At 38.1% G+C, this 14,188-nt stretch overlaps 1 protein-coding gene and 1 long non-coding RNA gene across 5 annotated transcripts in view; both read right to left on the reverse strand.

The window, feature by feature from the left end:
- Positions 1–262: 262 nt before the first annotated feature.
- Positions 263–733, reverse strand: LOC130601933 (uncharacterized). The gene is made up of 2 exons (XR_008972771.1): positions 682–733; positions 263–452 (listed from the first exon to the last, which is right to left on the reverse strand). It is a non-coding gene; the product is annotated as an uncharacterized LOC130601933 (long non-coding RNA).
- A 4-nt stretch (positions 734–737) lies between these two features.
- The window catches only part of PRMT3 (protein arginine methyltransferase 3), a 64,002-nt gene continuing 50,551 nt past the window's right edge, over positions 738–14,188 (reverse strand). For 3 of the 4 annotated variants that reach the window (XM_057414350.1, XM_057414349.1, XM_057414352.1), the window contains 3 exons: positions 11,910–11,960; positions 11,626–11,713; positions 738–931 (listed from right to left, as the gene is read on the reverse strand). In XM_057414350.1, the coding sequence (XP_057270333.1) occupies positions 822–931; positions 11,626–11,713; positions 11,910–11,960 (249 nt within the window). In that variant the 3' untranslated portion in view covers positions 738–821. The remainder of the gene's footprint in view (positions 932–11,625; positions 11,714–11,909; positions 11,961–14,188) is intronic. The other variant, XM_057414353.1, reaches the window with a different exon arrangement.

The following is a 14,188-nucleotide window of genomic DNA, read 5'->3' on the forward strand; positions in this document are numbered from 1 at the left end:
CAACTCTTCTGCAGTTTCAAATGTGGAAACATCACAACACATGCATCAATCCTTGGTTGTTCTTAGCCTGTTTCTGTAAGCAGCTAAATCAAATCCACCATTTCAGCAACTTCTTCATACTATTTATCCTAAAGCTGCTAAAACACATATTTCCATGCTCTGGTAGGCTAGTACATAAAAAAACTAGCCACAAATAAATGAGCCATCAGTGGAGAGAGAGAAGAATTTCCAATTACAAAGAAAACAAGGAAACTGGCAACTGCATTATACAACATACTCAGTTCATTTATTTAGATAAATGTAATTGAACAGTGATACAACTTTTTAATTATAGAAGTGTAATAAAAATAAGGTTTTTGTTGCTGCAATCCTGCAGTTGGAATTCCACATTTATTCTCACTGGGACCTTCTGGCTACTGTTGAGGTGCACTGGCACCTCGACTTAGGTTCTTCTGAAAAATAAAATAAATTATAAAAGGATTTCACCAGCTGGAGAGAAAAGAATATTGAGAGACTGTATTTATTATTCCTCACAGCAAGACTTTAATCCCATTTTTCTCACCTAGTAGACTCAGGTAACCAAAACCATCTTTCTTGCTTTCCCCACATCATGTGAAACACAGCAGAATCTGATTCTGTAGTCAGTCTCCACATCTCCATTGGATGCAAAACCATCCAAACATTTCTCCCTCCATTCTAGATAAGCTTTGCATATTCTTGTGTGTGTGTATACCCCAGAGCTTATAATTTTGGGATATTTAGAAACAGTTAGCAACAGGTAACTCTAACATTTAAATTTAACATTGATATGAACACAATTTTCACTGAAGGCTGTAGGTCTGATGTGTGTCCTTCATGGAGAGGGTTATAAAGAGGGACCGTGGATCCTTTCTGTTCTTGCGGACTGTTATTTCTCCTCTCAGACTTTCTCCTGCAGAAGTAAAAAGGAAATATTTAGGTTATGCTTACATTACTGAACCATGCACAGCAACAGTAAAGATGCATTACATTCCCTTATGCTGCATGAGACACTGTTCCCAATTAATCAGAATTAAACTAGTCTATAAAGGTTGATTTTTCTAAGGTCTAAGCAATGGTCCTGACAGCAAACCTAATTCTAACTAACTGCAGTTAAATCTGGTGAGGTGCCGAGTTACATCTGATGCTTTACTTCTCAGATGACCTACCCAAAGTACACCAGTATTTTATTTGTGATTGGTGAAAACCTCTGTATTCCTTGGGTACATTAACCTCTCTTCGAATTTGGTTGTGTTGGATCTGCACACCACTACGCACCCAGCTGGACAGGTACCAAGGGCTGTTGTACTATCTCCCTCCACCCTCTGAGCATCAAATATCAACTGATTTTTTCATGAAATTATATATAATATCTTTAAGTTGTTCAACTTGGATTTCCACCCACGAAATAAGCAAATTAGCAATAATAAAACAGTATTTTAAAAGCAAAATTGCTACTCCGCGATACTTAATACTGCACTATTCCTTTGCTGTGCTCCCTAATTTAAATGGATCACTACTACTGAGCAAAACTAAGTAACCACAAAAACTTATTCCACTTCCTATTGCAAATGGCATGTGGTTTGTATTTGCACTGCTTTTTATTTGAGTTCTCATTAGGTGATGTTTTTATCTGGCAGGAAACATTAACACAAATCTTCAGAGCATTTCAAGTATACACATTGTTAACAGTGAGGTTTTTTGTTTTTGTATTTTTTTTTTTTTTTACAAACTATCAGGCTTTCTTGACCGTAGCACTTTTTTGGTGTTGCTAAATTGAAGTAAGAGTTTTTGTCCTAGAAAAATTCCAGACCTGGATGCTTCTGTTTAACATTTTGTCCTAGCCTGCTCTGATCAAGACCTGGTTCCATCCCTAATGCAGCTACAGTTCCATAGCACATCAAGTTCTCCTACATTTATTCTTTACATAATTCAAAGGTCTGTTCTAGCTTTTAAAAGCACTTTCAGATTCCAAAATAACATGAGGAGAAAAATCAAACCTGCCATGCTGTCTTAAGAGAACTTGTGCATAATCTCTAAGAAGAGATGTTTCACTTTTCACACAGAAGACAGGAGACTACGTGTGGATCTCTAAGTCCAGTTTAATGAACTAGCAGTATATTTTATTGTCATGCAAACATACTCAATGAAGAAGATGTGAAAAGCCTTTACAGCTATGCAACTTTCTGTAACTTTATACAGGACTAAACAAAGGGATAAAGAACCCAATTCTCCATAGGCACAGCAGTTATTAATTTCTCTCTCCCCCTGTATCTAAAAATCCTTGTAAGAAGAAGACAGCAGAAAACTAGATTTACAGATATTAGGAGCTCCAGGAACAGATTCATGCTATATAAATTTAAGGCAAACGTGTAAGTTTGCATCTGTCACGTAAAAGTGACACAAACTGAAATCCATTAGCAATTTCAACTAGCCATAGGGTTTACTATTTGCATATTTGAAAACCTGATCTAAAAAGCAGTTGAGACACCAAGTTTTCTTGATTTCCAGATATTGAAGGGGCTACCTGAATTAACAATATTCATATTTTTGAGTATTAAGCACAAGTTTACTGAGAAGGCTGAACAGGAGGACATTAAAGAGAATTTGTTTGGTTTTTTTTTTCCCCACCTTTCATCTGCTTCTCCTAACCCTGTTTCCCACTGGGTTCAAAGTTCATAAATTTCCTAAACCATCTACAACTGACGTCCTTGTCCCTAAATTGGAGAGACATCAATTTGACAGATGGACCACTCAGTGCATAAAGAACTGGCTGGATGGCCACACAAAAACAGTTGTGGTCAATGTCTCAATATCCAGCTGGAGACCAGTAACGAGTGGTGTCCCTCAGGGATCGATGTTGGGACCGGTCTTGTTCAACATCTTTGTTGGTGACATGGACAGTGGGATTGAGTGCGCCCTCAGCAAGTTTGCCAGTGACACCAAGCTGTGTGGTTCCGTTGATACCCTGGAGGGAAGGAATGCCATCCAGAGGGACCTTGAGCAGCTTGTGAGGTGGGCTGATGCCAACATCATGAAGTTTAACCATGCCAAGTGCAAGGTCCTACACCTGGGTCGGAGCAATCCCAGGCACAGCTACAGGTTGGGCAGAGAAGAGATTCAGAGCAGCCCTGCAGAGAAGGACTTGGGGGTGTTGGTCAATGAGAAAATGAACATGAGCCAGCTTCAGTGTGCGCTCACAGCCCAGAAAGCCAACCGTATCCTGGGCTGCATCAAAAGGAGTGTGACCAGCAGGTCGAAGGAGGTGATCCTGCCCCTCTACTCTGCTCTTGTGAGACCTCACTTGGAATACTGTGTGCAGTTCTGGTGTCCTCAACATAAAAAGGACATGGAACTGTTGGAACAAGTCCAGAGGAGGGCCATGAGGATGATCAGGGGCTGGAGCACCTCCCATATGAAGACAGGCTGAGGAAGTTGGGGCTGTTGAGCCTGGAGAAGAGAAGGCTGCGTGGAGACCTCATAGCAGCCTTCCAGTGTCTGAAGGGGGACTATAGGGATACTGGGGAGGGACTCTTCATTAGGGACTGTAGTGACAGGACAAGGGGTAACGGGTTAAAACTTAAACAGGGGAAGTTTAGATTGGATATGAGGAGAAAATTTTTTACTGTAAAGGTGGTGAGGCACCGGAAGGGGCTGCCCAGGGAAGTTGTGAATGCTCCATCCCTGGCGGTATTCAAGGCCAGATTGGATGAAGCCTTGGGTGCCATAGTTTAGTGTGAGGTGTCTCTGCCCATGGCAGGGGGGCTGGAACTAGATGATCTTAAGGTCCTTTACAACCCTAACTATTCTGTGATTCTATGATTCTATATTGCAAGGAAATATTACCTATAAAGGCTTTTCAGTCTTGTTTTTAATGAGCTTACCAAGTGGTATCTCTTATTTTCACAATGCTTTTGTGAAGATTGCTGCTTGTATTTACTAGAGAAAAATAATCTCTATTTATTTTCAGTCCTTAATAAGACCTGCACATGAAGTTATATTTGTAAATATGTAGGAAGCCCACTGCTGAGCCTTTTCAAACTGTCATTTTAAAACCACAAGAATTACATCTCAACAGATGATTTTACTAAACACATTATAGAAGGATATGATCTCCATCTATAGTTCTAAGTTCTCTGCTACTCTTACCTTATGCCTCGCTTGCCTTAGTCATCTCTGTCCCTCACACTAGCCACATCCACTGTTACTACTTTTCTATCTCACTGCATCCAAAGTATTTCCCAGTTGTTCATTACTTACCATGATTTTAAAAACCACTGTCATGTTCTGTTAAAAAGCTGAAACTTTTTCAATATTCTTATTGCAAAAATGAAAACAAACAGCAATTTGTAAACTTGCTGGTTTCAAATTCTCTAAGAATTTCAGAATTCTCCATCTACCACAATTCTCAGTTGCATCCACAAACAGTAAACTGACAGATTATAAATTATAAATAACAAATGCAGGACTTTTTGTCATAGGCTGAAGTCTAAACATCGAAAAAAACTTTTCAACAAAAATAGCTGGTACGAATACTGTATAAAAGAAAAAATACATTTCCTTTGTTTTGTTTTTTTTCCTCATAATTTAACCATTAGCTGGAGATTCCGCTTCAATTCCTGTGCAGCTTGATTATTTGGACGCAATAAATTGCATCAGAATTGCAAAAATGGTTTCACAGATTATTTAAACAGAGATTTGACAGACAGAAGGATGAGGTATGGAAAAAAAGGCATTATAGCTTCTGCGTAGCTGGGAAGCTTAACCTAGTTTGAACATACAGATTTTCAGAACTGCTACAAAAAGTACTATTTGATCTCTTTTAACATCCTATGATAATAATTTCTAAATTTTTTTTTAAATGTTAGTTCAGTAAGACTAAAGAGCCTCTGAGAACTAAAATTCCATGATTTAAATTAATCCATACTTCAATCTTAGCATTTAAAACATTAACAATAAATGAAGTAAAAATCTAATTGCAGAAATTATAGTTGACTTTATAGAACAGAACCCTCAGATTCTGTTTGCAAAGGCAGCCAATGAAACAAAGCATTCCATTTTTCTCAGCTTTTTGTTTTTTTTCCTGGAACCACATTAACACTGCCTTTCTAAGCCATCTTTTCTGAGGGCCGAAGCAAACAGCAGTGCAACCAAGGCACAGAAAGGCAGTTCAGAACAATTAATCAATGTCACATAGATAGAAAATGACTGATGTTTTTTCACCCCTGCTGTCCTGTGAGCTGCCTGGAGGAAGCAGGCGATGGGACTCAGCTGCATCACCTTCCTCTTATCACACTCAGTTGAATGCAAGTAAACCACACATTGCCACTGCAGTTTGATTAGGACAAAACTGAATCCATTACAATCCCCTTACTGCATTTTGATTATCCCTTAGGGAGACTTGAAATTTGTCCCCAAAAAGAGAAAAAGACAAAAGGGTTCAGCAGAAGTGCTGCTCAAGCTTTCTAGCACAGGAAAAAAGCATCTGTGTCTGGACTGACCCACTGCAAATACTGCATGGCTGAAGACATGCTCTACAGTACACCCTATACAACTGCTCTGGACAATATATTTTGGTTCCTTTACCATCAGTAAAACTGCAAGCAATTGCACCTTTCACTGATGTTTGTGCAATATGCAGTGCAAGCCTGCAGTCTGTGAGCTAAGACACCTCTCATTACAAGACCCCTATCACTAAGATGCTGTTTAGGCCAAACTAATCATATTTTTTCAGTCTATAACTCGATTCATCTGGAAGGATTTGACCAAACCCAAAGACTTCATGCAGTCTCCTTGCACACATATCCACAATGTCTATTTAAAGCTCAAAATGATTCATGGCAACAAACTTGCGACGTGAAGAACTACCCTGCCTTTCAATACAACTTGTTGTCTCCTCCCTCTTTGATTATGAAAAGGACTGAAAGAGCTACTGAAGGAGGCCAGCATTCAAGGTCTTTCAAGGTTTCCTTCTTTTCCTGTGGAAGAGCTTTATGAAGCTGAGACAAGTAGTAACATGGTACTCAAAGCATTCTTTATTCTGAACCCTGTTGAAATTTAAGAACCTTATGAAAGATCTCACTGGAATTATTCCCAAGGGACCTGCTAGAAAACTGTAGTGGATTTGGGACTAAAGACACCTTAACTACTGAGCTACTGGTAAGAAATATCTTTACAAATCCCTCAGAATGTACTGTGATAGTCTTACATGCCTTCAGTTACACATTCAGTAAGCTCTGACACCACTCTTTACAATAAGGTTGTCCCCATTTGAGGCTGACAATTTAAACACTATCTACTTCTCCACTCTCATTTAGACTAACTGGAACACCTAACTTTATGCAACACTGAGGTCCAGCATGCAACTGAAAAAAATCCCAAGTCTCAAAAGCATTACTCTGGAAGAGTTGGCTAGAAAGTGGTTTTCCTATGCCATTGACTGAAAAAGAAAAATGAAAGATAGAAATCATCTGTGGTGGGATCATGGGCATTCCCCTTAAACTCAATAATTTATCCTTAATCTACCCATTCATCTTCTTAAACTATAAGCACCTGCAGCTGTACACAGATTGCCACCTTCCTATTAGGCCACTTCTTACTGAATCCCCAACACAATGAAATCCAGTGAGCAGTTTCCTTACGGAGCTGTAATCACTGCCTTTTGGTATTATCCACCTGATCTGTGACATCCTTCTCCCACTGGCTGCCTACTTTAAAAATTAGGCATCTCTCTGCCAACTCCCTACTGTTGCATCACTCTTCACCCTCTTTGAAACTATGTTGGGGTTCTACCTTTTCCTTTCATGCTCTGAGTACTGGCACGTTTCAACACCCCAAGACAAACTCTGAATTAGGCTGCTGCAAAGTCTATAGAGCCAGCTGAGTAAGGTAGGAGAGCAACCTAAGATAATGTGCACGCACTGCAAATGACCAAGATTCCCAGCATAGCTCAGGTACCAGAAATAGCTGCCACAGGGAATGGTGAAGGCCAGATAAATAGTCCTCCATGTAAAGCTGCAGCAGCCCAGCTCACTCACCCACCACGAACTAATCTTAATTCACTACTTTTTGTAGTAGAGATCCTAAACTGTATAGTCTTGGGCAATCTTTCTCTCTGCAGTTGTGACAGAAATCTGACAAAACTAGATTGTTGCTGCTGTATGATTTGTATTTCCCTTGCAGTTGCAGAACTTGAGAAGGGGGCACAGAGAATGGCACAAGAAGTTCTCCTGTCAGATACAGGACCTCTTTTATCTTTCAATGCAATAGAACAGCCATGGGAAGAGATTCTCTCAATTTAGTGTCTGAAATACATACTTAGGGATGTTTCTGAAAAGTCAGCAGGATGATTTTAAGCTGCAGATTTCAAAAGATACACTTTAAAACACGGAAGATTTAGTGTGATCTCAAAATCCAAGTTTTAACAACTATTAGATTTAAAATCAAGCATCACTTTTCGGAGGTATCATTTGTAAGTAAACAAGTGACAGCATTTTATAGACACCATATCACAGCTGTAGACAGGCAAAACAGACGCTAGAATCTCAATCTGGAAACGAATTACCCAACTGGGATGCACAATACTGAAGTATTTCAGTATAAGATCAAAATATTCAGCCAGATTAATTGTGCTAGTGTTGTTATCCTACTTTTAACAATGCTTTCTAGGTAGACAAATTAACATTTTACAGTTTGTAAATTCACAAACAGCTCAATTATGGAGACTGGGGAGTTAAAAGATAATCAAGGATTTTATAGGGGCTTAGTCATGTGAGCTCTACCTCAGTTTTGCTGTGCTAGCATCTTTTAGCACCATAGAAAATCAAATCAAGGTTTTATTTCCACTGCAAGGCAGTATCAAGAATACAAAACACTGACAATACGCTGTTTTACTGCTAATAGAACCTGCTTGCATAAAGATCTGGGTTTTAACTTAATTCATTGTTACTGAAAAGATTCTGTGGGCCCTTTAAAATAATTTCGGAAAGCATTTCATTTATTCAGTAAATGCTTGAGACCATCAAACGAGAATGCCATTCTGTATATAGTTTTTCATCTATGTAAATTAGCAGGAATATTTCAACAAACAACAAAAGGAAAATACGTTTGGACCATTAATAAGAAAAAGATACTGCTTTGGCATCTCGGCTTCAGTTTTCAAAATAAAGACATATTCAAGCTATTAAAAGGGCTGCTTAAGTAAAGTCTTGTACTCTGTAGAAAGTCTACAATACAAAACTCATGTCTGAGAAAACAATTTTTATGGCAATAAAATATCTTCCTTCTTTCTCCAGTTTCTTCATTTTTACTGCTTGCTAAGCAGTTAGAGCATATCCAACATGCTGATGCTATTTTGTTCCACTTCACTGTACACCAGCTTCAAGTCTCTCTTCCGTGAGAAGGAAAACCAATTTTGCAGAATACATGAGTAGAAAGAAAGAGACTATCTCCTCCTCCCCTTCCAAAATCTAAACCAAACCAACAGAAATTATCCATTAAAACATATATATGTTTTAATATACAAATATATAAATATATAAACCATAGTTGAGTATCAAGCTGATATTCAGTGGAAAATTAAGAAGTATTAATTAGGTGAAACTTTCATTGCCTCTCTCCAGATCTTTGGACTTAGATTAAATCTTTCCTATGGCAACCCACAGAATTTGCAAATACTACACATCCAGCGCAGGCAGTGGCAGGAATGGTAAAGGAGGGAGGGTAACTTGCAAATCCCATCCTTTGGCTTCTAACAGCTTCATTTTATTGTTAGAATAGAGATCAAAACATTCACTCTTTTTTATGGCTGAGAAAACAGATCTATTTTTACAACAAGTAACCTGGCATCAAGCAGCTGAGAAAATTAGCTAGTTCACACTGCAGAATAAAACTGTAAGCTCAACCTCTTCAACAGAACAAATCCAAATACAATCAGTGCTTTAGCACCACTTCAGGCATATCCGCAAAAGCTATAAAGCATCTGATAGAGACTTTTAAGTCAGCCTTACTATTTTACTCAGAATTAGAAATCCAAGGTAACAATTTTTCTTTAATGGGGAAAATGCCAGGGCCATGTCTGAAAGATGCTTTCAAGATAAGAAAACATTTCAAATGCATTTCATAGCACAAATTCCTCTTTCACAACCCATTAAAATACTGAAAACAAATGCCACCATGGGGACACCAGTCAGATTAATGCAAAGGCAATGTCAAATTACCCAGATGAATATTTAAGTCACTATTTTTACAAAGAAAAAAAATGGGAAAAATGGAAGATGGAGAAATCTGTACTTATAGTAACATGTCCTGAGGAAAAAAAAGATTTTTGGAACCATGAAGGAGAAGGTCAAAGTCTGAGAGAATGCTGTTTTCAGTGTTCACTTACATTAAGAAACATTGCTATGTAAGTATCAATAAACACCTACTGCCCTGATGGGCTTGTGTCATCCATGAACAATAAATATCCCACAAAGGATTACAAAGGAAAAGGAAATTACATCAAGAGTTTCTCTCAGAACCTTCTCTAACACTGGAAATAACAGAGAATCCTAGATTAAAGTGGCAATTTTATATAACATATAGAAACAGAGAGAATGGGTAAACGCATGGAATGGGGAAATTTAATGATGAAGAGAAGTAGACAGGTAGAAGAAAAAAAACCAACACGGCTGTAACAAGATTTGTTATGGGGATAATGTTAGGAAATACAAGCTAATAAAGAGAAAGGAAGGAAGGGGTTACAGGAAAAGTGATCTTGAAGGTCAACCAGGTTGTGTTCACTGCTTCAAAGCACATAGTTTCTGCAGTTGTCTTCAGAAAGTCACTGCACCTAGACTGGAATTCTCAAGCCAGGCACACCTTCCAGTCATTTCACACATTTGGCAAATGTCAAATGATCTAGGTAATATTAAATAATGTGCATATTCTAACAAATGTCATCGCACTTATTTCACTTCACATTCTATGACATTGAAATTTAATGAGTTGCAGCAAGGAGACCTTAGCCAGCCTTGTCTAGAAAGAGAAGCTGAACAGAATGCAAGCCAAATACAAATGCACCAATGTGTATGTACCAAGAAGTGACAAAACCTAAGAATAAAACTTATTTAGGGACATAAACCCAAAGCATGAAGGAGAGAAATTATTTGTCAGATAACACTGACCATAGTGCCTTTAGGAAGGAAGCTCCTGCTCAAAAGCTGTCATGGCTGATGGCTGGAAGACGCAAATGTAAAAGCAATGTAACTGAGTGCAGATGCTGCTTTCATATTCATAATTAGGTCTGGTAAGAGAGAGAATATTCCATCTACATCAATATTTCTCTATAGCTTCTCTGAGCTTCTTGACCTCATTTTTTTTTCCAACATCAGCATAAAGTTTTGTACACTTTCCCCCAGTTTATCCAAGCTATTTATCAATTGTTCGGGTCAGGGCCAGGTAGTACCATGAGTTTACTAACCGACCAGCAGAAATGAGCCTCATTTCCGAGGTTCCTCTCCCTTGGTCCTGCCAGTCTGTGAAGAAAAATGGTCTTCAAAGACAACAAATTCACTGTCAAGTAAGAGTTCAACGATGGGGAGTAAATACTTAGTGGTTAAGTGAAAAAGGTAAGAAATAATAAAACCATTAAAATGTAACTATTTAATCTCCTTTGATTTAAAAAAAAAAAAAAATAAAGACTGGGAGAGTCTGAAAGAAAGTGCAGTTCTACAGGAACAAGAGGGCAAGACTTGTAATTCGTGACCAGTTTTATGTTCATCCTCTTGCATGACTATCCCATGACAGTCATGGACATAATTCTGTCTATAAATCAAGGAATGTTTGACTACTTGCAAAGAAATGTATTTTCAAGACTTACCAAACAGAACTAACTGAAACCGCTAATAAGCACCATTTCAGTCTTCAAAACCTTGCTTGAACAATTTATCATCCGATTTTGAGTTACCCCTGATGACAATTAAAGCCTTTTCACATGTATCAAATTCAAGGTGAAACTTACAACACTTGTACTTATAACACCTAGTACTTATCAATTTTATCTAAATTTACAGTGTATCAAAGTAGCATCTTCCATTCTTCAATGGATTAAGCTCATGGCTGTTTCAAGTTCATGATCTTTGAAACTATTTCCAGTTACAGAGCAATCCCCACAACTGCCAGCTACAACATCCACGCATATATTCATGATTCATTTCAAAAATATAGCATAGTTCAGGAGGGCTACAAAAAAAAATTATGTAACCACTTGTCAAATATGATACTTCAGAACATTACTTCTGTTAAAATTAAGAGAATGGTCTTAAATTCTAGTGCCTCAGAAAAGCTTTGATACAGAAGTTCTCACCAAAATTACAGCATGAAGCTACACAAGACAGATGCCCACTTACAATACACCTATGCAGACATTAATATGTATTTTTAACATGAATTTTGCATAGATAGGTATTTCCCAGTGTTCTGCAGACATAGAAAAATTCTTTAGAGCAGCTGAAAGATTTACTTTTTTTTTTAACACTTATGTAATTTTTAAGGTATTTTAGATTTCAATTTAATGATAACAGCAGTGTAACATAACCATTGCTGCACCACAACTGCATTTAAATATACCTTCTTCTACAGGAATTGGTTTCTCCAGGAGAAAAACTGTCTGTTTCCAGTGCGTTTTGGTACACTGGGGACCAGTTGAAAACAAGACCTGCAGCAGAAGAGTTCAAGAGTTTGATTAAGAACAGCATTTTTGATATCACACAACATCAATCAATTAAACACACATGCAAATGAAGTGTTTGCTACAGCAAAAGAGACTCCCCACCAAACACCTTGAGGCAGAATAAAACACAAAACCACCCTCATCTCCCAAAGACTTAAAATGCACAACCCCAAATACTCACCTTATTTTGACAGTTCTTCTCAAAAAAGATATCAAAATACCCAGCAATTGCCTATAAAAAGGAGTAAATGCAAATATAATAAAGGAACAGTAGTGACACTTAAGAAAAAGTCTATCAATATATACATTTATTGGGATTTCTATTCCATTTCATGCACTGAGAGAAACAAGATTAGATTTATGCTAGAAATCCTAAGTCGAAAAAATAAGCAGTCATCGCACATTTGTCATACTTGAGAATATTCAGCCCACTGAAAATGCACTTTATTACACGCCAACTTTTAGTCTGATTTTCCACAATAACCCACACATTAACTTCAACTAGAATTTCACAGAATACAGACTTTCATATGCACAGACCCCCAAAAAGCATCAAATTCCATCCTTATCCCCTACAGCTACCACAGCCATCACTAAATTAAAACACAGCACAAGGGATTCTGCATGACATGCTCACTCTTTGCATAGCTAAACACTATTTTCCATAAAAGCTCCCTGTGAACTGAGGCAGAGCATGAACAGGCAGGGAATATTTCTCCTTCCTCTACTACACACACAGATAAGAGACAAAAGATTCCCAAATACTTCATGCTGGCCTTTCCAGCAGTTGGTAGTTTCTAATAGTAACTCTCCATAGGATTCCTTGGAACACTTATTCTGTCCCTCCTGCCATCCCACTCCTAACCTCAAAAAAAGCCTCTCTTCAGTACATAGTTCATTAGCGGAAGAAGAAGAGAAAGAGGCACAAAATGCCCGCGCACAAAACAGTATACCAACACTATTAGTTATGCAGTCTTTTAATACTAGCCTGTTTTTTGACAGAACAGCTTTATGAGTCCCAGATGCTACTAAAAGGCATTTCTATGCCACAGTTTCACCTCTGAAATCCTGTCCATGCTCACCTTTATTTGCTTTCTACTATCTTCTACGAAAAGCAAATCAGACCAAGGCATTTATGCTTTTCTATTATGTCAGCCTTAAGAAACAACCTAGAATACAGCTTTTGAGTAACAAACTACAGCAGCTGGGGACTTCATCCCAGTGACAGCAGGAAGGGACCCACCCTCACATCACCTACGGTACATTCAAACAAGGTATGTACCAATTCCACGATGGCAGGCCTGCTGCATGAAAACTAACTGCAAACAACTGATTATAACCTTCCTCTCACAGCATTAGTATTTTTCTCCTACTCTAGGAAACTGATCGTTCTCAAGGGTTACAAAAGACAGTTTCTGGAGCGTGGCCTTCATACTCACTCAGAGACAGACTATGAAAGGAAGACAAAAAATCAAATATGCTTACAAATGCAGGTAAACTGAATGGCACAAGGCTTTATCATTATGAAATATGTAAACTGAATGACAGCTAAACCATTCTGGTATTTTTCTTCTCTGGTCTAAATCCAGAACAGATTTCACCAACATTGTGGAGAACAGAGTGTGCTAAAGCACCTGTGTTTGCTCTTCAGCTAAGGGCACTTCAGAGAAGCCTTGCAAGTTTCAAATTATGATGTGGGCAAATATTCTTAAATGTAAGAAGCAAGGAGACACTGAGGGAGCTTCATGACAAATGAGCACCAGATGGTGGAAATGGTGACTCTTCCATCCCTATCACTCATTGAGTCCTAACACTCAACGCTGAGAAATTCGTTGCCAAGTGAATCACAGCCTTGTCTCTAATACGCCTTTTTGGGTAAAGATTGAGAAGGTTTTGACAAAGTTTTATTGACCCATCAGACTGCTCTTATCAAGGCACAATCTTTTCTGTGTATTAGTCAGAGATCCACTAAGTCATAAAAATACTTTTCAGAGACCAGGTCAATACAGTTGATATGCTTACAAGTAAGACCTAGGACATGACTACTGCAGAAAGGAGAACAAGGTGGCAACAACAAAAACATAATAATTCAGAAAAAAAAATACTGGCTTCCAGAGAAAGCAAGACTATCAAGCTACATTTTGGACAGAAAGCTAAAAGCTCCATGCAGACACACCATAGCTAAGGTGGATGCTTTTATCTATATATTTGGTAGAAGAAGTAACAAAAACACACTGAGAAAACATCCTCACATTGGCATTTTTATTTTGGGAGGATGAGGTTCAGACTGGAAAGAAACCGTGGGTACAAGGAAAGAAACTGTCCTCTGCTATCTGCTGCCTCTTATGCTCAGGGAAAGAAGATTTGTGCAATTTCTGTAAATGACTAGGATAAGTATCAACTTTATTTCATATATAATCAATGGTTTCCCTAACAGAAACAACCTGAAACGCTGAACTT

This window comes from Pezoporus wallicus, unplaced genomic scaffold (assembly GCF_028554395.1).
Source record: "Pezoporus wallicus isolate ANWC-B61680 ecotype Strahan unplaced genomic scaffold, APGP_CSIRO_Pwel_v1 contig_5967, whole genome shotgun sequence".
NCBI lineage: Eukaryota > Metazoa > Chordata > Aves > Psittaciformes > Psittacidae > Pezoporus > Pezoporus wallicus.